Genomic DNA, 24,851 nt, shown 5'->3' on the forward strand with positions numbered 1-24,851 from the left:
TGCTTAGCTTTCTAGCGTGCTAAATCCTAGTTCCTTTCTTTGTATTTGGGCTCTGTACTGCCCACTATGACCTCACCTGCAGAATATCCATACTTCCCAAAGACCAACGACATCTCTCCCGCGCAATTGCGCCTCCTTCCACTGAGTAATACCTATTGGGATTGGTGACTGGGCAACTAGTCGACAGACTCACCAACATGAATCAAGAAGACTACAACATACTGAGAGACGAGGCGAATGCGGATCCACGCCGATACTCGCAATGGGACGCCCATGGCCAATTTCGTGAAGAAGCAGCAGCTCGGCGTGAAAAGGCCGCACATCAGCGAGAGCCTGAAGAGGCTCTCGCGCCCGTGGATACCCGGAGCTCAGGCTCCAGTTCAAGTTCGAGCGCCTCCAGCGCGTCCCAGACGTTGGAGCAAATACGTACTCAACCTCAAAGTGCTATTGGCACCGCTGCCGCGAGTATCATATCACGGCATCCCACGGAACGTGATCCTGAAGCTATTCGACGCATCGAGACGCATCGCAGTCAACAACAGCACACTGTTGGAAAGGTGTTGACCGAAGGCGGCCGGAGCATCACCCGTCGATTTACATCGAGAAAGGAGAAGCCTCTCCCGAAAATGGGTGCGGATAAACAGTATCCACCTTTACTGCCAGAACAAGAGGACTATGTTGTAGAGTATGACGGACCGAATGATCCTCTGCATGCACAGAATTGGAAGATGTCCCGAAAGTACGTGAGATGAAAGCTCCATAGAAATGCATCGCTGACAATACATTCGTAGACTTTACATTGGCGCAATCTTGGCATTTGATGCTCTTGCTGCGACTATGGGTAGCAGTATATTTTCTCCCGGTATTGGCCAGGTATCGAAACACTTCGGCGTCATTATGGAGGTCGGGACTCTAGGAACCTCACTGTTCGTTTTTGGATACGCTTTTGGACCTCTCGTAAGTCTTCTTCCCATAATCTTGGCGTGAAAAGATAGATTCAACTAACCCGTGCATAGTGTTGGGCGCCAATGTCGGAACTCTACGGCCGAAGACTCCCACTTGTGATAGCATCATTTGGGTTTTCCGTTTTTTCCATTGCAGTTGCGGTAGGAAAGGATCTACAGACCGTCCTGATATGCCGTTTCTTCGCCGGTATATTCGGATCATGTCCGCTAGCTGTGGTCGCTGCCGTATTTGCAGACATGTTCGATAACAGACTGCGAGGTCTTGCTGTTGCCGTCTTCTCTGCCACAGTTTTCATGGGGCCGCTCCTCGCACCATTTATCGGCGGCTTTATTACAGAGTCTTATCTTGGATGGAGATGGACAGAATACATCTCTGCAATCATGGGCTTCACAGCCTTCGGCCTGATTACGATATTCCTCCCGGAAACGTATCCACCGGTTGTGCTAATCAGTAAGGCGGAGGAGCTTCGCCGCCGCACCAAGAACTGGGGAATTCACGCCAAACAAGAGGAAATCGAAGTCGACTTCAAAGAGCTCATTGTGAAGAACCTATCGAGGCCTATGCGGATTCTCTTCACAGAGCCTATTGTACTTCTAATTACGCTGTATATGAGCTTCATCTACGGGATCCTATATTTGTTCCTAACAGCCTACGCACTTGTGTTCCAAGGCGTCTACGGCTGGACATCTGGAATCAGTGGTTTGGCATATTTTGGTATGCTCACTGGTGAGATCATTGCATTCATCTACGTCGTCCTGGACAACCCTCGATATGCACGAAAGCTGGAGGCCAACAACAACATCCCGGTTCCTGAATGGCGTCTCCCAATCTCGATGGTCGGCGGTCTTCTTTTCGGTAAGTGAAGTTATCAATTAAAACCTCAGATCAATGAATGCTAACAGTTGTAGCTGCCGGATTATTTTGGTTCGGTTGGAGTGGCTATACTGGAAACGTCCCATGGATTGTGCCAGTACTCTCGGGGATCTTCACCGGCTTTGGAATATTCTCAATCTTCCTTTCGCTACTCAACTACATCGTCGACGCGTACCTCATGTTCGCTGCGTCAGCTCTGGCAGCTAACACATTCATGAGATCTCTCTTCGGTGGCATATTCCCGCTATTCGCTACCTACATGTTCAACGGCATGGGTATTGAGTGGGCATCTACCTTGCTAGGATGTGTCGCTCTTCTGCTGGTGCCAATGCCGGTCCTATTCTACCTTTATGGCAAGAAGATCCGCACGAAGAGCAAGTTCGCTCCTGCACCGGATATCGATCAAGATAGGAGGAGGGACGAGGAGAGCAGAGGAGCAGCTGATCAATCGAGTGACGAGACACCAACGAAGGAGAAGGAGGAAGACAAGGCCGTATGATCGGCACTGACGAGAACCTAATGATAAATGTATAATTACGGGGACCCACAGGGACGATTCTAAGGTTCTGAATATGATTCAATTAGCAGGCGTTCAAGAATGTGGGGAAAGGCTATACATAGAAGAGCGCACATAATCTACCTCCTACATACTCAAAATGAAGCAAAATGATTTAAATATGCAGTCGCTCTTCACGTCCGGTGGTCAAGCGCTAAGGTCGAGTCGCAAAATTACCGTATGAGGTAACAACTGCAGGCATCTTTATGGGGAATTGCCACCGTCTAGCCCATCGACGTTCATGCTGGTCAAGTATTAGCCCAGAAAGGAGGTTTACCAGGATCGATTCAGTTTCTGCGCTAGACCACAGACGTAAAGAGAGGCTATAGAAAGACTGCTTTCCGTCCTAGCGTTTTTGGTTGCCTAGATAGTGTCGATTAAAATCATCGCTTTCAGGAAAGTGGCCAATCAAACTACCTTTTGGTATGCTTCTTCGGAAACATTATTACGTTCCTTCGGGGATCCTTTCCTTTTGCTCGGTGAATGTTCACGCTAGTTTCGCCTCAGCTCTAGGCAACCGCCTCCTACTGCGACCTGGGTTCGGTAGCTGCTGTGCTTGCGTGGAAGTATATTTTTGCGCGCTGGGAGTTCATCTAGACCCAGTAAATTTATGAAGGCGAATGGAGTTGGGCGTATTTGCACGGCAGTCGCAGTTCGAGGGTTCTAGCTACCTCGCCTTTGCTCTCGAGCCCTGTCATTCAACGAGAAAGATTCCACCTAGTCGAAGGATAACCCATCAAGACCAAGGTTGAGACGCTGACAGAGAAAATAGAAATTCGTCGTACAGTACGTTGCCGTTATGGTACTAGCCAGCCACACCATCCCATCGAGCACGACATTGCATCTACATAGTCAAGTAGGCCAGAGCCGCTTGTCAATTATCCACCGTAAGAGCTGCAAACACGAAGGTGATTTATCACACTCGAGGCGAGCGCATCAATGAAGCACCCCTGAACACATATAGTTCATTCTTTTCATAGCAGCGATGTGATGTTGGGCCTCAAAATAAAGCCATAAAGACATAGGTCCCAATTCACCCCCGCCAGACTGCAGTTCTTCTTCAATCCGTTACTACCTGAAGGAAGATAGCAAGCTAATTAGTAAGCATCCTAACAATCTCCAACATCTGCTCTCCGTTCCCGGTCACCTTCTCCACTCGCCCCCTTTACTCCAATCTTGCAACCCCAATTACGTAGACTTCAATCTTCTTGGCCTATTCCCATATTCTCTTCTCCGCTTCTTGGGCCCAGATGGGAGGATTAGTGGTCGCTTTGGCGCTCGTTCTTCCTAAAGTTCCACGCCACCAACCTCTTCCCCTCCCGAGAGCGTAGACCCCGACACACTCCCCGAAGCGTCAGGCCTCACTCTATGCGCCGGAACCCGACTCTGCGGCCTCCGAGACCTTCCCCGTTCTTCCTCAACACCGTCGCAACCTTCCGTACGGCCCCGTCTATGGTAGTAATCATCCGAGCTTCTGCGGCGGCGAGCGTAAGCACTTCCGCTCGTTAAGTCTCGCGGGGTCTCCACCGGCTCCAGACGGAGGGAGTCGTATTCTTCAAGCGGAACGTCTCTTTCGGCAAGAGCCTGTACCGCGATGCTGTGGGCTTCGTGGAATGATCTCCATATTATCGTGCGCTCGTGGAAGGTGATCGGGAAGCGGACTCTGGGGTTTTCGAGGTACTTTTCCTGGAAGTGCTGGGCGTACTGCTCACCCTTGCCTGATTTGTTGGAGATAAGATTCACGATGGTCGTGAGGGTGTGGCGGGTGATTTGGCGGGTGGCCATAGTGAGGTTTCGATTGCGTTTTGGAGGTAGGGAGTTTGAGTTTGGTTTGTTGGAAGGCTATAATGATGAACTGACGAAAGAAAGAGAGTTCTGGTTGCAGCGAGAAGTTAAGGATGGAGGTGAAGTGCTAGAAAAAATGGTGCGAGCCTGTGCCTTTGCTTCTCGGTGAAAGACTCAGGGCAACATAAAACAGACGCCAACGGGAGACAAGACGTAGAGCTTCATTCTAAGTCAAGTAATTGAGATCGCTTGAAACACCATTGAAAGTACCGAAAGTTTATGAAGAGTTGCGAGAGCTGAGGAACTCATATCTCCAGCTTGATCATTTGCACGCGCCTTGATACCATATATAATACTCTACCAGGTACTCGACTGATGACCTTATGGTAATCTTTCAATAGGTACTCTCTGGTATGCAACAACTTCACCTCAAACGAAACCGTGATGCGGCTGTACAGACGCATCCTGATAACTAAATCTACACAGTCTAAATGAAACAAATGAAATTAGCTAGGGAGGAGGGTGTAGTGTAGAAAGGATTGAAAGAACCTGTTGGCATAGCCCTTGAAATACCCAGCTCTTGAATGATATGGGCCCTCATGGTAGCTATGCACAGTCTTGAACTTGACAGCAATTACAAACCAACGAACCATGTCCAGTCCACCCAAATCGGATATGCAAAAATGGCATGACTTTGAAGTGTCGAAATTTTTCCGAGTTAATGTGATGGAGATCTTGCTTCAAATAGACTGTGGGGCCGCGAGACTGTGAGCTCGAGTAGTGTGACTGGTAAGTGTGTTTGCAAAGCAACCAGCACTTGGACTTGTGCAGACAGGCCTTGGTGTTGAGGCGACGGAAATACTTAACCCACGCCTGTGCGGCACTACTCACATGACTAAGGTCCACTCCGCATTACCCGGATACTGATTCATGAATTCCCCAGAATGCATGACCACTGAGCGAGATGCTGCCGAATTTTAGGAGCTCTGGATATATAAAGCCAGGTCTGGACAGTATATTCTCAGTGCAAGAAGTCTCTGCGCTGCTCAATCTCCTCTGTCTTCTCCCGGCCCTTAATCCCCCTCGCACCTGATTCCTTCGCCTCCTCTCATACATTTAGAAGCCATGGCTGACTTCATTGTGCCGTCGACGAGCAAGCCTGAAAGCGATGCTCAGGCCCGGCTGCGGGGGCCCATTCACGCCAAGCGACATGTCCGCATCATCTGCATTGGTGCCGGCGCTTCTGGACTGTTGATGGCCTACAAGCTACAGCGACATTTCTCTAACTTCAGCCTGACGGTGTACGAGAAGAATTTGGAGGTGTCTGGAACGTGGTTCGAGAACCGATACCCGGGGTATGTTTTTCTCTCTTTATCCCGCGCACGGGCCCATCTCCTCACCCATCATCCTTCATCGGGTTGGGGCATCCGAGATTCTACACCACGCCTATGTGGAGACAAGATGCGCTAGAAAGAATACTGACTGCTCCAGATGTGCTTGTGATGTGCCCTCGCACAACTACACATGGTCCTTTGAGCCTAAACTCGACTGGTCTGCTGTGTACGCTAGCAGCCAGGAGATCTACACGTACTTCAACGACTTTGCGCGCAAATATGCCCTCCACAAGTACATCCAGACCGAGCACCAGGTCATCGGCTCGGAATGGAATCAGCAAAAGGGCGGCTACAATGTCAAGGTCCATGACTTGAAGTCTAATCGCGAGGTTGATGATCACTGCGATATTCTCATCAACGCGTCTGGTATCTTGAATAACTGGCAATGGCCCGCCATCCCAGGTCTGAAAGATTTCAAGGGCACTCTGCTCCACACCGCGAGCTGGGACGACAAGGTTGATTTGACCAACCGACACGTGGGTCTGATTGGAAACGGGTAAGTCTACAAATCCAACAAAGATGCGATAGTGCATCACGAGCCTCACTAACCTCTCTAGTTCCTCCGGTATCCAAGTCCTCCCAAAGATCCAGCCCATTGTATCAAAATGCACTACCTTCATCCGAGAGCCAACCTGGGTGTCACCCGTCCAAGGTCTCGAGCAGCATGTTTTCTCTGACGCTGAGCGTCTTGACTTTGCTACTAAACCTGGTAACCTCCTCGAGTACCGCAAGGGCATTGAGCGGGGTCTCAACGGCCAATTCGGCATCTTCCTGAAGAACACAAAACCAAACAATGACACCGAAGCCTACTTCCGAGAGCAGATGAAGGAGAAGCTTCACAATGACTACCTAGAGGAGCGCTTGGTGCCCAACTGGCACGTAGGATGCCGCCGATTGACTCCTGGTGTCGGATATCTAGAGTCACTCGGAAAGGAGAATGTGGAGGTCGTGTACGGTGAGATTACCAAGATCTCGGAGAAGGGCTGCGTGAGCGACAACGGCAACGAGTACCCTCTTGACGTGCTTATCTGCGCCACTGGATTCAACACTTCCTTCAAGCCTCGCTTCCCGGTCATCAACCACAAGGGTGTCAACCTCCAGGACGTGTGGAAGGACGAGGCACAGTCATACTTCGGTGTTGCTGCTGCTGACTTCCCCAACTACCTCATATTTTTGGGACCCAACTGCCCTATCGGCAATGGACCCGTCCTTTCCGCTATTGGTGCGTCTAAGTCTATCAACTCATTATTGCCAATCACTAATTGTACTACAGAATGCCAAGCGGACTACTTCCTGAAGCTCGTCGACCGTTTCCAAACCCACAATATCGCCCAATTCGCCCCACGACAGGATGCCGTCGATGACTTTATTAAGCACAAGAATGACTTTATGACCACGACCGTGTGGAATGACCCGTGCCGGTCATGGTACAAGCAGCGACCTGACGGCCCTATTACCGCGCTATGGCCCGGCTCAACACTTCATTACATCGAGGCGCTCATGGAGCTACGTCTTGATGACTGGGAGACCAAGTACAACGGCAACAGGTTCGCCTGGCTGGGCGACGGATACAGCCAAACTGAACTTGACCCGACGGCCGACTGGGGCTACTATATCCGGGATAACGATGACGACGAACCTTTCAGCCGGGGACGCAAGCTGCAAATCCTCAACAAGTCGGGCACGATAGCAGCCAATGTGGGTGTGAATTTCGCTGGTGGTCTGGATAGAGAAGAGGAGAGGCCCATCCAGTCGAAGATCTGAAAGGGACTGCATAAGTGATGACTTCATGTTACGATACTGTGGACGCGGTGGTCTTTGCTGTGGTTATTTAGCGGTGCATTTTCTTGGATCTATGTTTGCAGATGACGCTACTTTATATGTATATATGCAAAATATAAGGCGTCTATAGACTTGTCTCAATCTATACTTTTTACTCCCAAGCAAGAGATCACTCTACAGTTGTTGAGAAGTCACAGTGTATTTCCACCAAAGTGTGTCTCTTCGAAAGGCACAGCTTTATCTTGATCTATGTTATCTGCCCTGTTAGCTCGTGTGTCTTTTTGAATGAAAACACGCGATATCACTATTTCAATCACGTTGTTCTCTCTTATCAGGGTGCACCTATTGCCCTAACTCCCCATTATCAGTGATTGACAATCAACGGCATCTCTACTGCCCGCACTCTACCGACATATCTCCCAGGATGCAGTGGGGCCCCCAAGGGGAAATGCGTTACAGTGAATGTATTGAGTCATGCAAACACCCTAACAAACCGTGTCACGAGTCATGCTGCGAGAGGAAAAGCTCAGCCGAGGGCCAGGCTCTCGTCTTATCTCCACCTTCGGAGCCAGAACGTGCACGCGTCCCCACAAACTCGAGGGCCATCTGGTGGGGCCCGGAAACGCGGACTTTCTGACGACCGCGCCTCCTAGGGAAGCTCCCTTGTTGAGCCTCGCGCGGCAGGAAAAAGTATCGTCACGCAGCCACCCTGCGCGTTCCCGGCTGTGGGCACAGCCAGGCACGCGTGAGTGGACCCCTTTGCCCGATCTCTACCTTGGTATAGAGCCCTCCACGCGCTCGGGATGAAGCCCGATTCCTGGAGCTCCCGGCTTCCCATTTTCAGCTTTCCGCGATCGTTTCCTCCTACATTTTACTCTTTTTCAAATTACTTTTAGGTTCCTGATTGTCTACTCTACCTGTAGTCCCGCCTTGCTTAGTTGAAAATGTCGTTTGCTTTGAAGGGAGTCGCGTACATCACCGGTGCGGCGTCAGGTGAGACCCCATCCCGGCGAAAGGCTGAAGCTTCAAGCTTCAATACCGAACCAACAGCTTCCAACACCCCCCTCCACCTCTCCTCCCTCCTAACAACCGCCATAGGAATCGGCCAAGCAACCGCCTATGCCTTCGCGCGTCAAGGCGTCCGCTCCTTTGCCCTCCTCGACCGCAACCCGCCGACCGAAACCATCAAAACCCTGCAATCCCTGCACTCCTCCCTCTCCATTAAAGCCATCGAGCTGGACGTGGCCTCCGAAGCCGCCGTCAACGACAGCGTGGCCGCCACCGTCAAGGAATTCGGCCGCATCGACTACGCCGTCAACAACGCCGGCATCGGCGGCAAGATGGGCCTCACGCAGGACATCCCCCTCGACGACTTCCAGCGCGTCCTGGACGTCAACACCAAGGGCGTGTGGCTGTGCCAGCGCGCGCAGCTGCGGCAGATGATGACACAGGAGCGCCCGGCGAATCCGCGCGAGTACCGCGGGACGATTGTGAATATGGCGAGTATGTACGGTATTGTTGCGGCGAACGCGAATGTGCCGTCGTCGGCGTATGTGACGAGTAAGCACGCGTGTGTGGGCTTGACGAAGGCAGATGCGGTCACGTATGCTGCGCACGGGATACGAATTAATGCGATTTGCCCCGGGTATGTGGCGACGCCGCTGGTGGGGGGTAGTACGGCGGAGGTGATGAGTGATAAGAGCGGGATTATGGCACAGGAGCTGGCGAAGGTGCCGTTGGGACGGTTGGCGTTGCCTGAAGAAATTGGGGATGCGATTGCGTTTCTGGCGAGTCCGGCGAGTAGTTTTATGGTGGGCTCGCCGATGATTGTGGATGGGGGGTTTTCGCCGCAGTAAGAGGGTATTTATTTCATGCTTCCAACTTTTTCGAACCCAGTGTTCCAGGGGCATTTCAGAGGGTAGCGTGAATGCGAATTGAGGTGCGGAGTTGTGAGTGATCCAGAGCACATCAATCGTCATCAGCTCCAATTGTTGAACTTCAGCGTCATCGCATCAAGTCTTCTTCTTCGCTTCACTTCCCTTTCCTCCAACCTCCCGCTCTCCAACCTCAACCTCAGCCACCTCCAAACGCTCACCCACAAACCACACGCCCAAAATGTCCCACCCCTCCAGCTCCTCCTTCACCTTGAAAAACTGGAACGCCATCATCGCCTCCACCTTAACCCCCCCTCCTCCCGCCAAAGGCACTCCAGCTGAACCGCCCACCGCCGCCTTCTCCTTCTCACACTGGACGGCTAAAATCTCCCTCTTCTCCCTCGGCCGCACCAAGCAATGCATCACGGCCTGCGGCAACCTCCTCGCCATGCCCGAGCTGCCAGAACCCCATCGCCAGAACACACTATGCCTGATTGCGATCTGCGTAGCCAAGGAAACGGAGGACTGGGACAGGGCCGAAGTTAGCCTCTTATCATGTCTAAGATAGTTGAGCGTCTGAAAGCTGATGGTTACAGAAATTTTGGAATCAGGGCGAGGAACACTGGGCCAATACGCGTTCCCGGTGCCCGCTTGGGCAGGATGCTGAGGTCGATTCGGCGCTGGCGAGGCTGCGGAGGGCGTTGGATGAGTTGAGGAGGTCGCAGGCGGAGAAGAAGAGGGTAAGGATGGGTGGGGAGAGGAAGGGGGGTGGAAGGGGGATTCAGGATGAGCTGGGCTATCTGATTGATGAGTTGATAAGGGAGTATAGTGAGGGGACGCTTGAGCGGATGGACTTGGACATCGAGATGGAGGATGTTTGAGCGGGATTGGCGATGAGGGGAGACGGGGAATGGAGATGTCCTGGAAACATAGGCATAGGTGAATTTCCAGGGCAGACATCGATGGGATTGCTGAGTTGGCGAAAGTGGGAATGGTTCGACACGCCAGGAATATGATTCTTTCTGATACCATTCGCATTCATCTCGTATACACACCCCGAGTAATAGCCAAATTTCTCCCTAATTACGCCCTGATATCAAGGCTAAATTCTCTTAACCCATCGCTCCCATCCCAACCCCAACCATGACCATAGCTCCCAACGCCGCATCCCACGCCCCCACATTCGTCGGCGCATGCGCCCCCGCCGTGCTGATCGTCGTGCTAGGCACAGTGCTCGGTCCCACAGCCTGCGTATTCGCGGTCCTGCTATCCGTCGTCACGAGTGCTGGAATAGTGCCAGTGCCTGGGCTGGGTTCGATTTGCGTGTGCGCGGTATGGGTGGTCGTCTCCGTAGTCGCGCTTGGGTTTACAGAGCCGATAGTAGTTGGACACCCGATTTCCGTGTTCGCGCTCCTGCTATCGGTACATGCGGTAGGGACGAGCTGGGAGACGGCGCGGGGGCCTGGGACGGCGTGAAGGCGGAAGAGGTCGAGGAAATTGGGGAGGGCGAGGGTGAGGGGAGTGGTGAGGAGGAGGAGAAAGAAGGAGAGGCGGTATTGGAGATGCATGCTTTGTATGGTGTTGCTAGGGATTATTGAGCTTTAGGTAGCCCAATTAGTAAATAGAGGTCTCTATGAGGTGACAGAAAGGATAGAAAGGTGACTGTAAAGCCTGTGTTTATGCTTAAGACACGTTGAAGAAATGCAGCTACAACATGGGGATCCTCCGAATTTGATAGCAAAGTGCCTGAAGCTCCATTGCAGTTACAATGACGCAGATGGCATTGCAAAGATAGGCATAGCTCCAAAGGAGTAAGGATTGACACCGACAGGATCCAATGAAAAAGGACGACCACGAGATTCGTTACCCGGATGAGACTTGTGTCCCTGGAACGCGGGGGTGAGCTGATAAGGGGTTTTCCATGACTTCTGACATAGCCTGTGAAAACTCTTGTCCTCAGCCGCCAATAGCATTTCCATCAATTCGTAAAGCCCTCGTCACGTCAAGGAGCTGGATCACGTCATCAACTTCTCAAGCACACCTTTGTCACAATATTCGGGGAGTTAGCGGGAAGCAGATGATCTAGAGACGGTAGAATACAAAGGTAGTTGAGGGATGCTCAGGGCTCAGAGATGATGGAGTCGTGATGGGCAGTACACAGGTTCTGCCTCATTCAAATTTCCGAGACTAAACCCGGTTAGCGAGGCCACCTTCTCAGAGCCTCTCTCCTCTCCCATTCATCGTCGTCTTAAACTTTCAGACTTTCTTATTTCATCAACTTTGGCATATGCAGAGTCCGAGTATGGTCATCTGGGTGTTTATGCCGCGCTAGAACATTGACAGGCCCTACCTTCTTTCCAACTACTTTTCCTCGCGGCCTTCAGACAAAAAAGACTAGTGGCACTCAAGTAAGTTGATGCGATTCAATCCTAGCATCAAAGTTGTAGACGCCACTCATTAATCCAAGGACGACTTGCCCGCATAATTCTCGTGGCTTCCACGTCTGGCGTCTGAAGCGGACGCATCCGTGGACATGTCGGCCGTAGATGCTGCCAGTTGAAGTCACAAAACAGAAAGCCAAGGTACATCTCAGGGTTCTCAACTTTAGTTCCTTCTTTCGGGCCAATATCATTCAAGTCTGTGCCTATACATATCAGTTATCCAAGACTTGTTCGTGGCGGTCCTGTCGATTTATTCAAGCGTTTCATGGCCAGCGATGGGTGAGTGGAAAGCCATACTAACTGAAGCAACGAAGGTACAAGTGCTACGCTGCATGGAACTTATTTCGTTAAATCCCTAGATTTACACGCTCGGTATACCGCATTCTTTGCATTCAGCGATCGAATGGAACATGGCAAATCGTTTCTTCAGCTTTCTAGGTTTGCTAAGGTTACTGAGCTGTCTCTCTATGAAAGAATATCGTCGAAAACAGAAGTTCTCTTTTCTTGCTTGTCGGTCTCTATGCTCTCATTCTTCTCGTCCGCATGTTTCCCGTGCATACCAGCCAAAACACCTGCCCCAAACATTTAACAATCCCCTTCCATCGCTACATATACAGCCCCTCACATCCTTATCTTACCCCTCACTCTCACCCATCCCGCTCTCACAATGTTCAAACACCAAAACGGAGGCGAGCGCTATCCGCTCCGAGTCTATCCCAAATCGGTGCCCCCTTCGCCCACCGGGTTACTTCAGCCAGTTTCGGCTCTCTTGATCCAGCTGTCTGAATCACCAACACCCTCCCTTGCGTCTTCACGATCTTCTTTGTCTTCTAGTCCACAAGAAATTCAAGCGGCGGATGGTGAAGAGCAGGGAACGGGGTGGTTTAGGAAGGCGGGCCGCGGCGGTGGCAAGGGTAGTGGGAGGAAGAGGGGGTGGTTTAGGTCGGATTTGATGGATATGGTTGTGTATCGTCCTGGGGGAGATAGAGAGGATGAAGAGAGCGAGGTTAGAGGAATTGAAGAAGCTGGGGAGGATGGAGGGGATGATGAGGAAGAGGTATATGGGAGGGGAGACGGAGAAAGCGAGGAGGGGAATGATGGAGGTTACGATGAAGGTGACACAATGGGGGATGATGTAAGGGAGGAAGAGGGGGACGAAGAAGGTAAAGGGCCGGTTGTGGATGACGAGGCTAGGAAAGATGACGAGCTTGGTGAAGACACCAGGTCTAGACGAGATGACAAGCATAGACCAGATGGCACGCTCACATCAAACGACAAGGCCGGACTAGACGATAAGCCCGCGGAAGATCATGAGCTTGGAATTATTGAAGAGCCTAAAAAAGACAACAGGTCTGAAACGACCGACCAACTCCGAATTGCTGGCGAACTTAAGGAGGCCAACGAATTTGGGGCAGATGACACACCTGAACAGCAAGAGGAGCCTGGCATAGTCGACATGCTTGAGGATGACGATAAGCTGGAAGTAGACGACACACCTGGAGGAGATGCAGATCTTGGAGGAGACAATCAGACTGAAACAGACCAGGATCCTGGACGAGACGATCAGATTGGAGAATATAACGGGCCAGAGCAAGATAGCAAGCTTGCCAGAGATGACAGGCCAGAGGAAGACCACAATACGTCTGGCGTAGATGATGCTCCTGTGATAGAAAATGAGCCCGAAGTCAACAACATGTCCAACGATATGCAAGAAGAAGTAAAAGAGCCCGAGTCAGACACGGACCGACAGGTGGTAATGAGGCCACGGTATGATCTTGGTCTTCCTGGCGGAGGGAATGGTAATTACACGCCAGTCAAGGTGGAGGACCGTACGAATCAATTTGTGGTGCTTCTCGAAAACACACTAGAGGATGTAACGGAGAAGAGCGAAGTTGTAGGACTGGTTTCAGAGAAAGAGGGCAAGGCGGAGGGAGAGAACGACGATGGGAGAGCAAAGGACGGACAAAGTGATATAGAGAACGAGAAAAAGGCAGAGGCAGGAAATGATAAAAACGACGCCACCGAGGATTCCAAGGGCACTGTTGCCGGGAATCAGGATGGAACGGGATATCCGACACCACGGGACACGGAAATGATATATTCGGTCCTGCTGCAGTCACAACCCAGCACGGATAGGTCAGAGGCACCAGAAGTTTCCCAGAACCACGACGAGGAATCGTCTGAGATGGATTAAAGCAGTTTCGGTATGTACACGGAGATTATGTAGTGTAATGAACAATATGCGTCGTACTTTACAATGCATGAGACCTGATGATATCCTGAATTGGAATCTATCATTTTAAACTTCTAGACTCATTTTTAACGATTAGGTACAAAGATATAGTATGGTTATTGAGAGGGAAGTCTCTCGCTCAATTGGCCTGTCTTCTCCGGCTGTCCCACTAACTGATTAAAAATAAGGTCCAGTCACCTATACCCACCCTTCTGACTCCACTCTTTCAGCCACGCTTTCACGAAATCTCCCTCAAGCTGCTGTGCATACACCACCGCGTTAGGCGGCAGAGTGCTGGTCGTCTCGTTGGCAAATAGTCCGTTCTCATCCCAATGATGGACCGCGTCCGGGATCAACCAAAACGGCTCGCTGGTGGTCGATTTACGCGGGTGCGCCTCGTCCGCGAGCGGCGTAGCAGGCCTCCACGGGTCGGCTTGGCCACCGATGATAGCAAGGCGTGGATAGTTGATGTCGAAGCCGCCGTACTTGTTCACGTTCTCGACATTGGGAGGGGTGGTAATGTTGAAGGCAGCGCGGCAGAAGAAGGTGCCGTATTTTAGATCGATCTGGCGAGAGATCAAGGGGAGGATGGAGGACGGAGTGTTGCCAGTTTGGATGTAGCCGTATTCGCTGCACTTTGGTCTGTGTTAGTAGGTGGTATGACGTAGGTGGGGTTTGGGAGGAGTGCTTACGACTTGGTAGTCCCATGATCTCCAGTCATATTGGTCGAGGCCATCTTGTTCGAAGTATGTGGCATTCAGGGTGGTGAAACACGCATTCTGGTCCCCAGAGCACTGGCTGACTGCTGTATCATTGACATAACCAATCCAGTTCAGCAGGGCAGTTTGCAGGTCTTTGTTGTCACCATATCCTCCGGCAGAAATCAAGTCCTTGGCCGTTGGCGCGAGCGAAGCGGTTTCCGGATAGACCAAATCAGGCGAAACGAGGGTCTGGCAGTACTCAAAGAAGCCAGGGCTGTCGACCGCTGGGTCCCAGTTGCGGCTCTGCCAGCCATAGATTCCGTATGTCAAGATATTGGCGAAGTCCCTGTTGTCTGTAAGACCTGACAAGCCAAAGGCACCCTTGAGCTCGCCGATCTTACTCTTGTTCTTCGATATGATGTTGTCGACGACATTGGTGAGTTGCTGGGTATTGCGAACGCAAACCGGAGGTGCGTATTGGCGGATCGGCTCGAAATATTCCCAGTAGTCATAGATAGCCTTTGTAACTCCAGAAGAGGAGATGGCGCCCCAGAAGATCTTCGGGTATTGTGTTCGTAGAAATGCCACGAAAGCTCCAGAATACGAGCCGCCATACGCGATCCAAGGAGTCTCAGGCGCCGTCAAGGTTTCGTTGAGTCCTTCGAACTTGACATTTTGTGCGAAGTACGCTGCATCGGCCAAGGACTGAGCTGTGTCCAAGAATCGCAAGTTCTTCGTAGATAAATCTGGAGTCGGGAAGCTAGTGCCGTAGTATCTATGCTCGAGGATGACGCCGACGCCTCCAGTTGCCTTGATCAGCTGTGCGACTATGCCCTTTTGTAGATAGACGAGACGACTAGATGCGTCGGTTTCTCCAGATTCGAGGACAATGACTGGTCCACCTGGCTTGTAGTACTGAGCATCGAACCAGTAGCGGAGGTTGAACTTCTCCGTCGAGTGAGGCGCATATTTGTCGTCGTGGGGGAAGTGGTCGACGGGGACGGAAAGGTTGTATTCTTTGTACAACAAGGTCGGGTCTGTGTCTCGCTTCAAAAGAGCACTACGGCGAGCTGCTGACTAGAGATTGTCAGTGTTTAGACTTGAATGAACGAGCGAGCAAGAAACTTTGCAATTGAAAAGCATGACGGAAAGCATTGAGGTCTGACGCTCTCAATTGGAAGGTTGGATTTCACAAATCGCTCGAATTGGCCTCACAGCTTTCTAGAGTATTTATGGGTCCATTTTAACTGTACTGTGTACGAAGCTCGAGCAATGCAGAACGACAAAGTAAACAGTTACCACTCACATTCTTCTTGAGCTCACTAACAGGCGTAACCGCAAACCGCGCCGCAACCAACTGCAATAGCAGCAAACCCGATGCCAGTAACTTCACCATGACTGCAAGCAAACTAAGAGTGAATAAGAGGTATTCGGAACGGTCGAAAAGGCCGGGAATTCATTCTTAAAGAAGTGCGGGGACTGGGGAGCTTCCGGAGCTTCAATTACCTAGGCAGCTGCAACCCTGCCCCAACTGCCTAAAAATGACGCCTGCGGTAAGCACCTCATTATCTGTACCTCTCATCGTGCGCCGGATTGCTGGGTTGCTAAATTGTACGAGGCAGGAGCATGGGGCGCAATCGGTACGCTAAGGCCCAGAGGGGCAGGCCGTAGTGGTGCAGTGGCCAGGATCACACATGCAATGCGGGTAGGGATTGATGAGATCACCGCCTAGCGAGCTGTGAGATGGTGGCGGGCTTTGAGCCGGCTGCTTGTGGTATGTTACTGTGGAAGTGGTGCAATTATCCGTGTTCTAAGGTACGGATATTGTACGCGGTTCAACATCGCTTTACAAAGGTAGTATTTCGGAGATACCGAGGGTTGAAGCTATAACGATAATATGAACATCTATCGAGCTTCTGCGAAGTATGCGGCCGTTGACCGTGGCAATCGTAAGAGCAGTAACGCAAAAATCGTTCCACCCGCGCGGTTGGAGTAACAGTTGCCACGAACGGGATAGTGTAAGTATCATCATGAAGGAAGACTTTTGGTCTTACCCATGTTGTAAGCCGCCACATAAGTTAGCCGTCTCCCTCGAAAGCTTTATGAGAGGTTAAAAATACCTGCTAGAATACTAATCCTCGCTAGCCATGCTATTAGGGAGCAGTACCAGCTCCAATTATCCATGCTTGGTAATCTTATCGAGGATACGATTCGAACTGAGGTAAGGTAGCGAGGATATCGAAAGCAGACTTAGCGGCTTGAGAGGAGAAGCTAGGCAACGCGAATTTGTAGGAAATAGGGAGAGCAAATGGCAGACTATTTATCCGTATGGTGGACAAAAAGGCCTAGATAGGCTCATTCCATTGCTAAGTGCTGTTTCAAAATCTGGGGATGTGATAGAGAGGGTCGAAAGAGCCTAACGACCCCGCGTTGCAAGACGTAAATCGGACGTATCAGATAAAGATGTTGAGTCATGTAGGCTTAAGTGTACCCGGATACAGGTCGGAAGCACCTTCGCGAAGTTCATAGACGTCAATAGTTACGAGTCAGAAGAAGGATACTTGGCGTGAATGTTTGAGAAATGTATTGCCCTTTTCTGCTATGCTTCTGATTACTATCTGAAGGCCTCAATGAGCAGTTGAAGATGTAAATGTCCTTGGATTGGCATGTTTAGTAAAATAAGTTTGGAGGCTCTGATCCCTTGTTGTCATAGGCTTTGTGGTTGACGATCCAGCTGCCACTCGAACTATGGTGGGTTCGACAACGAAACTCAGCGTTCACTTGACAGAAGGAGATACGTAAGAGCTGCTAGGCCTTTGCCTGACTCTGCGAATGTATAAGCTTGCTCAAAGTACTACGTGGATGATGACACCGGGGCAGAAGCTGCCCAGATGCCCTTGACACCCAATGACGATGCAGGCCTAGCACCTACATGGTGTTGCCTATGGCTCTGCTGCAGGTGATCAGCTGAACTGATTTGTCGGCCTGGAACGAGTGCCTGCGCATGTGGTGTTGCTGTCTCGAAGGTCATGTGAAGTACGAAGTAGGTGAGCGTCACGATGAAGTGGCTGAAAAGACGCTAAGAACCCCGTTGGAACGTCAGCGCAGCGCCTCATCCATCGCCCATTGTCATCAACAACGAATTCACCTCCGCCATATCATACGCGTCGACCGCTACACGATATCATCCATGATATGCTATAGACGCTGGCAATCAAACGTCTCGAAACAACACTGCTTGCCGCATCATGGCGGGCGGCGAGGAACCCCTCTTGTCTCAAAGACCCTCCTCGGAGATCTCCAACGACCGGACGGAAGAAGAGGACGCTCTCTTGACAGGGGAGAGGACGACGCGGAATGATGGGAATTCTCCTAGGACCTGGAAGTTCTGGCGCGAAGTAGGCGCCTTTGCATGGGCGGTTCTGGCTACAGCGGCTTTGATCTGCGTTGCGGTCTTATATGGACACTCTTCGGACAGCAAAGGAGGGCCCTCATCCCATCCATCCGGAAAGAAGAGTTTGATCTTCATGGTTTCAGATGGGATGGTAAGACCTCTTCATCCTTGGTGGAATGCCCGTGGCCTAACACTCTTTAGGGCCCAACCTCTCTCTCGTTAACCCGGTCCTTCACTCAGTTTGAGAACGGGTTACCATGGTCCTCCCAGCTCGTCATCGACCAACACTTGATAGGCCAGTCCCGAACTCGGTCCACCTCCAGTTTAATCACGGATTCAGCAGCGGGCGCCACGGCCTTCTCCTGCGGCTTGAAGAGTTACAACGGCGCTATCTCGGTCATTCCTAATCACGATCCATGCGGGACAGTATTGGAGGCAGCGAAGAAGGCAGGATACATGACTGGCTTGGTCGTTACCACAAGAATCACGGATGCTACACCCGCATGTTTTGCAGCCCATGTAAACATGAGGACAGAGGAAGACCGTATCGCCGAGCAAATGGTCGGAGACTACCCTCTCGGTCGCGTCGTTGACTTGATGCTTGGAGGTGGGCGCTGTCACTTCTTGCCAAACAGCACGGACGGGTCTTGCCGTGAGGACGATAAGGACATTGTGTCCCTGGCGAAGCAGAACGGCTTCGATTACATTAGCGATCGCAAAGGCTTCAATGGACTCAAAGGCGGCTCAAAGGTGGAACTTCCACTACTAGGATTATTCGCCGAGACCGATATCCCCTACGAAATCGATCGTCGCAACGAGGACGATGTCTATCCTTCGCTCCACGAAATGGCTGAGACTGCCATGAAAGCACTGAGCGAGGCTACGAAGAACAGCGATAAAGGGTTCTTCTTGATGATTGAGGGAAGCCGCATCGACCATGCGGGTCATCACAACGACCCTGCGGCTCAGGTGCACGAAGTTCTAGCTTACGACAAAGCGTTCGCAAGTGTTCTAGAGTTCTTGGAAAGCTATCCCGTTGAGGCTGTAATGCTCAGCACGAGTGACCACGAGACCGGAGGACTGGCAACTGCTAGACGTAAGTACTTGTGTTTTGCTATTACATATCAACATTGCTAACGCTGTTCTCGTAGAACTTCACAGCACCTATCCTGAATATGTCTGGTATCCTGGGCCCCTTGCCAACGCCTCCAAGTCCGCCGAGCGCATGACGGCAGAATATAACGAGCACCTTTCTTCAAGCACGCTTGACGCAACTGGTTATGTCAAGAAAGCCTTGGCCAAAGGACTCGGGATCGAAGACCCCAGCGACGAGGAGATCTCCGCTCTCGTGGACCAGCCAGATCAGGCCCTGATCCTGTTCGCCGATATGATTTCGCGCCGATCTCAGACCGGATGGTCGACTCACGGGCACTCGGCCGCTGACGTGAACATCTACGCATCCTCCGCAAAAGCTGCGACACCGCTTCTTGGCAACCACGAGAACACCGAAGTCGGCGAGTTCCTTCGCGACTACCTAGGTGTGGATGTCAATGCTGTCACTGAGGAGCTGAAAGAGAAGGGTGCTTCGTTCAATACCCTTGATGCGGACGGAAAGACCGTAAGCTGGATGGGCAGAATAGCGGGGGACGGCGAGAGAATGGATGGCCAGGATCATATGACGCATTACTCCGGCGACTTCAAGAAGCACAAGCATAAGAGGGGATGTGATATCTGTGGAGTGTGAGTTCGCTTGTGGCAAGGAGTTTGGTGTTTAGAAGACTCTTGATCGACGAGCTGCATTGTTCGTGGGTGCTGTACCATGTTTGTATTTTGAACTAGCGGCCTAAATACCCTTTCATACATAGCAATTCTTTGTATACAATCGCGGATACGATATACGTTATTGTTCTGGAGCGAGACCGATCACCTACAGCCTTTCCAACAGCCACTAACACGAAGTATAGATAAGACTGCCTCCATGTCTAAGGTTCCAAGTTCCTCTCCAGTCCGTACGCCGTCTCAATTCTCCTTCTTTTCTCCTGTCATGGAATCTTCCGTGCTGGATATCCGAATTCTGAACGGGCTCCAAGGGTCCTCATCTTCCCCTTGGTTCAACCACCTATCCATCCCGGAGCCTAAATCGTCTGCTTTGCCTCCGGCTTGCTGTGGGCCGGAAGGCATGGCAGAATTTTTCGGCAACGACGCGTTGCCAGCAGAAGGTGATGGCGATGTCTTCTTGGCTTCCACCTAGATGAGTAGACTTATTAGCAATAAGGCACTTCGAGTACTAGGGAGACCTGAACTACCTCTTGGGTTTGGGAGGCCTAGGTGTCTATGCTATTCTCGGTGTGTTCTGGTGGTGTCCTTTGGTCTGGCATCTTGAGAGCGGTGCACTAAGAAAAAGTTAGTCGAAGGTCACGAGACTCCGGGACTGTGTTTACCTCGAATCTCGAAGACTGTTAATGGCCCGTAGAAAGATTCCGTTGGCGTCACGATGTGGCCTGTGGTTTTCGGCTTTCATCTCTTAGGAGGCGAGACGAAAGCTTTATACCTGGAAGTCAAAAGGCCGTGGCAGGCATGGCTACGCCTTCCTGAAAAGGTCGTCTCGTCAGAATACAAAGTCTCTGTGAGGAACTTGTGCAACTACCAATAAGAACGTGTTTGGGCGTAGGGAATTCTGAGATAGCAAGTAATCCTGCGAGGAACTTGTGCTATGTCGAAGCGCTAACGAAGCCACCTGTCAAAGGTTCTAACAGGAACTTATGTTGCTGCCAATGAGGGGAGAGAATGGAGATGAGTTGTTGCAAGATACACGACAATTCTGCGAGGAACTTGTGCATGGCTAAAGCACTGAACGCCTACTTTGCCTGCTCAAACTTCACCTTATTACTTTCGGCTCACTGACTGGAGTCATGAATAACCAGCCATGTGGGCAGGTCCGGCTTCTGAGTGTAGGCACTGCATTGATGTCTCTATCACTGGACGCCATTCATGCAAGGCACTTCTGTTCCTGCATGTCATTCGCCGATGAGACGAGTGATGCATGGAATTTGTGTACAGCCTATCAGATGCCGACCTGACCGCGCCTCACGAAGGCATCCAGGCGTTCAGCCGCCCTCAGCCTGCCAACATACAAGAACTCTGATCCTCGATCCCTGTCGATGGAACCACATTACCCAGACCTCTTCCTTCCACTCTAGTTCTAGAGTTCATTCAAAGTTTCAGTTATTCACTTCTAAGCTTTTGCCAGGACTCACACAAGATGAATTCCACTACGATGCAGCCGCCGAAGGCACCGTCCCAGTGGGCAAGTCCCACCGAATGGGATCGACACAAGGCGAAGATCTCGGAGCTTTATGAGACTATGGAGCTGAAGGATGTAATGAGCACAATGGAGAAGGATTATGGCTTCAAGGCCACGTCAGTTCCCACAAGCAGACAATTTGTAGCATTGAAGTCAGGCTGATGACGAGCACCCAGGAAAAAAATGTACAATACACGTATTGCGAAATGGGAACTGAACAAGCGCATACAAGCCAACGACTACGGTAGCATGATCAGAAAGAAACGAAAGCGTGCGCAAGAGGACTGCGGCAAGAAGTCAACATTCATCCTTCACGGAAGAGCTGTGCCAGATGCCAAAATCGCACGATTTGAAGCAAGAACCGGGAGACAAGAGGTTGACGACCTCATAGCTACTGCCCGTACGTTATTCAAATACGTCTAGATACTAAGCTATCGAGCTGATCAGCTCCTCAGCAACACCGCCGGGTTTGATTTGCAGAACCCCAACGCCTTCAAGCCCGTTTCATCGCTCTGTTATTCCTGCGGCTTCAGCTCTCCTTTCACCTACGAGCTCAACTGGGAGTATCTGGAACTTCATTTCCTGGAACGAATCCACAAATCAGCCTTCAGAGCCTTCTAGATTCCATCAGTCTACCGACTCATCTGCGAACCTGGCTGGATCTCAATCCGTCGACGTGACAATGGGCGGCAGTGAAGTCTTTGCTAGATTTTCACCAACCCTTGGTACTCGAAATTTGCTTCAAAGCCAGCGCCAATCCCATGCAGGTTCCGTCAATGCATTCCTACACCACTACCAGGACGAGTTTCTGTCCTTGCCGCATTCGAGTCCCGGACTACAGAAAGCCATTATCGCCACAACTACTAGCCCCAGTAGCTCACCCACATTTTCCATTGCATCCCTTCGGCAGATCACACCAAGCCCCGAGCTTTTGCAAGCCTTCGAGGGCCTAGCTTTTAGTTAAAGTCCTTCGCTCTCAAGCACTGAATGGTGGTCTTCATTCGCCAACTTTAGAGAATCCTGTCCAGCAAGCCAGGCAGCGGTTACTCTCATTAGTCAGGTCGAGGACTACCTTAGAAATCGTGCGCAAATCCTGGACAACTATCCTGACCAAATGGAGTTCGGATTCATCCTCTCACAAGTCAGATGTGAGTCTGATTGCCTGTACTGCGACCAAGTAGGACAGCAGCGTGGCTCGCGGAAGTGTATAACTCTTCAGGTTTGCGGTATTGCTATCATTCGTGCGCGTAAACAAAAGTGGAATCTTAACAAAAGCTTGAGGTTTGGCTATGCTGCATTCCAGCTGTACTTTGAGACCTTCAGGACCCTGAACGGTAACCGAGAATATATGGCGCTGCTACTCCGATTTGAGTCACTCATGCAAGGTTACCAACGAATAGATTACGAACATGCCCACATATCGACTCTTGCTGAGCAAGATCTATTGACTTCGCTCGGCCCAAACCACTACCTGACTCGGACCGCAATTTTAGACGTCGCGCTCCAATGCGTTGGGTTAGGAAAATACGCGGAGGCGGAAAGCAAGCTCAAGATAGTGCTTAAGGAATCATTTGATGATGTTTTTCTGCTATGTAGTGGCACGACTTTTCCACAAGATATTGGCACGGCTGTCAGACTAGTGACCCAGGGGCATGTTCAAGTAGAGTTCGGCGAGGATGACATGTTGTGCTGCTCATATCGTTGTATGAATGGAACACGGGTTGGAGAAGATTGGTGTCATTATGAGACGGGAGAATTAAACGTGAGGGAGATTGAACTCCGTGGCACTGCCACTTGGCTATTGTCAAGACTACGCTACGACAAGGGACAGATACGAACTATAGGTTCAGTTTGAACAGTTCATTGAAAGTTGCTTCTGGGCAACAGAGTTCCTTCTCATACTCAAACGCTAATATAACGTTTATCTCTCAATGCCTAAACTTGCAGTCGCTGATATAATGCAGTATCATAGCATTGAAGTCATCGGGGACCAGTAGACACGTCCTATAAGATTGGACATATTTCATAACGTGCACTCAAACCATTTCAAGTTCAGTATGACCCACTTCAACGCCTTCTCGCCCTCGCAAACCTTTCATGCCATTTCCGCGAAGCAGACCCTGCTGCCTTGGAGCCCTCACCAAAGCCGTCGGACCCCCCTTTGATAGAGATCGTTGTCGACGTGGGGAGGATGTAGAGGTCTTTGATAGCATCAAGCTTCGCGTCATCACGCCACAACTCGGGAAGTATGTCTTTCCAAGACTCTACAAATACTGAGGTGTGGAGATCCTGAATTGAAGATTCACTTGCAAGGAGAGTGCGCCCGACAAATGAAACGGTGACTCGGCGGTCGATCGAAGTCCCTGATAACATGAGTTAAGTCTCACATTATGACTGGAGGGAAACTCACACGTTGTATCGCCCACGTGATCATCAGTAGCCAAGCGCGAAAGCAAGGAATAGAACAGATCCACGGGAAAGCCTTCGTCATCTATGGCTTTCAGCAGGTCCTCGGTCAAGAACTGCTTGTTCAAGTTTATCCCCTCAGCCAATGCAGCCACATTGATCGACTTCCAGAGCTTAAGCAATGTCACCGCAGAAGGCTTGAACGAGCTCCCCGCGAACTCGAATGCGATCAATTCACGCCAGCCCAATTCACACTGCGCGTCGGACAAGGGGACGTCGGAGAAGACTTTCGATTTGCTGTTCCCGTTACCTGCTGCGTCGACCATGTCATCGTCGGCCATGTCGTAGAGCGGCAACGCTTCTTTCAAGTAGGGGATGGCGGTGCCGGCCACGGGATGCAGCTCCAATGTCGTGGGACATGTTGCTATGGCAGACACCCCTGGGACTGGCATGGAATCACCATGGGAGGTGAGCACGCATTTGGTGACGAAGACGGAGTTAGACGTCTGCACTTGGCGCAGCTGGTACGTTTGGGTTGGAGTGCATAGGACGGCATATGCGGGCTTCGAGCTAGGTGCGCTGGATGTGGTGGGTGGCGCTTGAGACTTGACTGAGAGACTATAAATAGTTAGATCTGTCAATCAGGAATGATAAGAGTCAACAAATATCAAAAGAGGAACACATGTCTTACATGGGTGCATTGGATGCATTGGGAGAGTCGATGAGGGCGAGAATCTCGGGAGGCAACTCGACGAGGCGGAACTGCTGCTGGTCGTGGACCACAGAGAAGGGGACACCACTGTCGTCCTGGGTGGCCATGGTGTGTAATTAAGAAGACTGCGTTCTGCTGTGTGATATTTGCAAGTGATGGCTGTTGTGACAGTTTGAGTGGTCCCTCCTCCAAATCACGTGAATTACAGACGCGACCTTACGCGACAAGGGTCTAGAATTACACAACAACAAACCGTCGACCCTTGAGCATACGCCAAAAATAGACTTGCGCGCACCCGCCGCTGGGGATCCCAACCTTCAATCAACTCTGCTTCGACGTGTCCTGCAGGCTGGCTGCAGGCCCACCAGTTTTGTTTTGAATCTACCTGCAACACCGCTGATCGCGTCCTCGACACCGCCGACCGCCTCGA

At 51.1% G+C, this 24,851-nt stretch overlaps 11 protein-coding genes across 11 annotated transcripts; 7 read left to right on the plus strand and 4 right to left on the minus strand.

The window, feature by feature from the left end:
• The first annotated feature begins 88 nt into the window (after nt 1–88).
• On the plus strand, nt 89–2,520 carry BDZ99DRAFT_433132 (MFS general substrate transporter). Its single transcript, XM_033717382.1, has 4 exons — nt 89–739; nt 792–957; nt 1,017–1,821; nt 1,875–2,520. Exons 1-4 carry the CDS (start codon nt 198–200, stop codon nt 2,336–2,338), a joined length of 1,977 nt encoding a protein of 658 aa, XP_033583125.1. The 5' UTR covers nt 89–197; the 3' UTR covers nt 2,339–2,520.
• Nucleotides 2,521–3,369: 849 nt separating this feature from the next.
• BDZ99DRAFT_471428 (uncharacterized protein) lies at nt 3,370–4,180 on the minus strand (the record flags this gene model as incomplete). Its single annotated transcript, XM_033721722.1, has 2 exons — nt 3,370–3,470; nt 3,739–4,180. The coding sequence occupies 2 exons, from the start codon at nt 4,178–4,180 to the stop codon at nt 3,370–3,372; spliced, it is 543 nt and encodes a 180-aa protein (XP_033583126.1).
• Nucleotides 4,181–5,305: 1,125 nt separating this feature from the next.
• Nucleotides 5,306–7,515, plus strand: BDZ99DRAFT_494039 (FAD/NAD(P)-binding domain-containing protein; the record flags this gene model as incomplete). Its single annotated transcript, XM_033723281.1, has 4 exons — nt 5,306–5,535; nt 5,672–6,070; nt 6,132–6,796; nt 6,848–7,515. The coding sequence occupies 4 exons, from the start codon at nt 5,306–5,308 to the stop codon at nt 7,336–7,338; spliced, it is 1,785 nt and encodes a 594-aa protein (XP_033583127.1). The 3' UTR covers nt 7,339–7,515.
• A 479-nt stretch (nt 7,516–7,994) lies between these two features.
• BDZ99DRAFT_494040 (oxidoreductase ucpA) lies at nt 7,995–9,208 on the plus strand (the record flags this gene model as incomplete). The annotated part of the gene is made up of 2 exons (XM_033723282.1): nt 7,995–8,349; nt 8,455–9,208. Coding segments are annotated over exons 1-2 (801 nt in total), but the record flags the coding sequence as incomplete, so codon positions are not given.
• A 1,134-nt stretch (nt 9,209–10,342) lies between these two features.
• Nucleotides 10,343–10,798, minus strand: BDZ99DRAFT_514774 (uncharacterized protein; the record flags this gene model as incomplete). The annotated part of the gene is made up of 1 exon (XM_033724908.1): nt 10,343–10,798. The coding sequence occupies one exon, from the start codon at nt 10,796–10,798 to the stop codon at nt 10,343–10,345; it is 456 nt and encodes a 151-aa protein (XP_033583129.1).
• A 1,540-nt stretch (nt 10,799–12,338) lies between these two features.
• On the plus strand, nt 12,339–13,865 carry BDZ99DRAFT_566027 (uncharacterized protein; the record flags this gene model as incomplete). Its single annotated transcript, XM_033727538.1, has 1 exon — nt 12,339–13,865. One exon carries the CDS (start codon nt 12,339–12,341, stop codon nt 13,863–13,865), a length of 1,527 nt encoding a protein of 508 aa, XP_033583130.1.
• On the minus strand, nt 13,828–16,021 carry BDZ99DRAFT_406697 (peptidase S28). The gene is made up of 3 exons (XM_033716458.1): nt 15,912–16,021; nt 14,597–15,682; nt 13,828–14,539 (listed from the first exon to the last, which is right to left on the minus strand). The coding sequence occupies exons 1-3, from the start codon at nt 15,999–16,001 to the stop codon at nt 14,099–14,101; spliced, it is 1,617 nt and encodes a 538-aa protein (XP_033583131.1). The 5' UTR covers nt 16,002–16,021; the 3' UTR covers nt 13,828–14,098.
• A 1,716-nt stretch (nt 16,022–17,737) lies between these two features.
• On the plus strand, nt 17,738–19,919 carry BDZ99DRAFT_433144 (alkaline phosphatase-like protein). Its single transcript, XM_033717383.1, has 3 exons — nt 17,738–18,150; nt 18,201–19,095; nt 19,151–19,919. Exons 1-3 carry the CDS (start codon nt 17,854–17,856, stop codon nt 19,741–19,743), a joined length of 1,785 nt encoding a protein of 594 aa, XP_033583132.1. The 5' UTR covers nt 17,738–17,853; the 3' UTR covers nt 19,744–19,919.
• Nucleotides 19,920–21,073: 1,154 nt separating this feature from the next.
• BDZ99DRAFT_542411 (uncharacterized protein) lies at nt 21,074–22,337 on the plus strand. Its single transcript, XM_033726760.1, has 3 exons — nt 21,074–21,419; nt 21,480–21,703; nt 21,759–22,337. The coding sequence occupies exons 1-3, from the start codon at nt 21,262–21,264 to the stop codon at nt 22,265–22,267; spliced, it is 891 nt and encodes a 296-aa protein (XP_033583133.1). The 5' UTR covers nt 21,074–21,261; the 3' UTR covers nt 22,268–22,337.
• On the plus strand, nt 22,171–23,279 carry BDZ99DRAFT_130125 (uncharacterized protein). Its single transcript, XM_033712609.1, has one exon. The coding sequence runs from the start codon at nt 22,418–22,420 to the stop codon at nt 23,156–23,158; it is 741 nt and encodes a 246-aa protein (XP_033583134.1). The 5' UTR covers nt 22,171–22,417; the 3' UTR covers nt 23,159–23,279.
• Nucleotides 23,061–24,554, minus strand: BDZ99DRAFT_458061 (uncharacterized protein). Its single transcript, XM_033718833.1, has 3 exons — nt 24,401–24,554; nt 23,714–24,327; nt 23,061–23,666 (listed from the first exon to the last, which is right to left on the minus strand). Exons 1-3 carry the CDS (start codon nt 24,526–24,528, stop codon nt 23,371–23,373), a joined length of 1,038 nt encoding a protein of 345 aa, XP_033583135.1. The 5' UTR covers nt 24,529–24,554; the 3' UTR covers nt 23,061–23,370.
• Between the last annotated feature and the right edge of the window lie 297 nt (nt 24,555–24,851).

The sequence above is a fragment of the Mytilinidion resinicola genome (assembly GCF_010093595.1).
Source record: "Mytilinidion resinicola strain CBS 304.34 unplaced genomic scaffold BDZ99scaffold_2, whole genome shotgun sequence".
NCBI classification, from domain to species: domain Eukaryota; kingdom Fungi; phylum Ascomycota; class Dothideomycetes; order Mytilinidiales; family Mytilinidiaceae; genus Mytilinidion; species Mytilinidion resinicola.

Coding starts and splice junctions, on each gene's coding strand:
- BDZ99DRAFT_433132 (XM_033717382.1), top strand. CDS start 198: ATGAATCAAGAAGACTACAACATACTGAGAGACGAGGCGAATGCGGAT. Junction 740..791: donor AATTGGAAGATGTCCCGAAA/GTACGTGAGATG, acceptor ATACATTCGTAG/ACTTTACATTGGCGCAATCT. Junction 1,822..1,874: donor GGTCGGCGGTCTTCTTTTCG/GTAAGTGAAGTT, acceptor TAACAGTTGTAG/CTGCCGGATTATTTTGGTTC.
- BDZ99DRAFT_406697 (XM_033716458.1), bottom strand. CDS start 16,001: ATGGTGAAGTTACTGGCATCGGGTTTGCTGCTATTGCAGTTGGTTGCG. Junction 15,683..15,911: donor TTAGTGAGCTCAAGAAGAAT/GTGAGTGGTAAC, acceptor GACAATCTCTAG/TCAGCAGCTCGCCGTAGTGC. Junction 14,540..14,596: donor GATCATGGGACTACCAAGTC/GTAAGCACTCCT, acceptor CACAGACCAAAG/TGCAGCGAATACGGCTACAT.
- BDZ99DRAFT_433144 (XM_033717383.1), top strand. CDS start 17,854: ATGGCGGGCGGCGAGGAACCCCTCTTGTCTCAAAGACCCTCCTCGGAG. Junction 18,151..18,200: donor TCATGGTTTCAGATGGGATG/GTAAGACCTCTT, acceptor AACACTCTTTAG/GGCCCAACCTCTCTCTCGTT. Junction 19,096..19,150: donor AGGACTGGCAACTGCTAGAC/GTAAGTACTTGT, acceptor CTGTTCTCGTAG/AACTTCACAGCACCTATCCT.
- BDZ99DRAFT_542411 (XM_033726760.1), top strand. CDS start 21,262: ATGAATTCCACTACGATGCAGCCGCCGAAGGCACCGTCCCAGTGGGCA. Junction 21,420..21,479: donor GATTATGGCTTCAAGGCCAC/GTCAGTTCCCAC, acceptor ACGAGCACCCAG/GAAAAAAATGTACAATACAC. Junction 21,704..21,758: donor CGACCTCATAGCTACTGCCC/GTACGTTATTCA, acceptor TCAGCTCCTCAG/CAACACCGCCGGGTTTGATT.
- BDZ99DRAFT_130125 (XM_033712609.1), top strand. CDS start 22,418: ATGGAGTTCGGATTCATCCTCTCACAAGTCAGATGTGAGTCTGATTGC.
- BDZ99DRAFT_458061 (XM_033718833.1), bottom strand. CDS start 24,528: ATGGCCACCCAGGACGACAGTGGTGTCCCCTTCTCTGTGGTCCACGAC. Junction 24,328..24,400: donor AATGCATCCAATGCACCCAT/GTAAGACATGTG, acceptor AACTATTTATAG/TCTCTCAGTCAAGTCTCAAG. Junction 23,667..23,713: donor TCACGTGGGCGATACAACGT/GTGAGTTTCCCT, acceptor TCATGTTATCAG/GGACTTCGATCGACCGCCGA.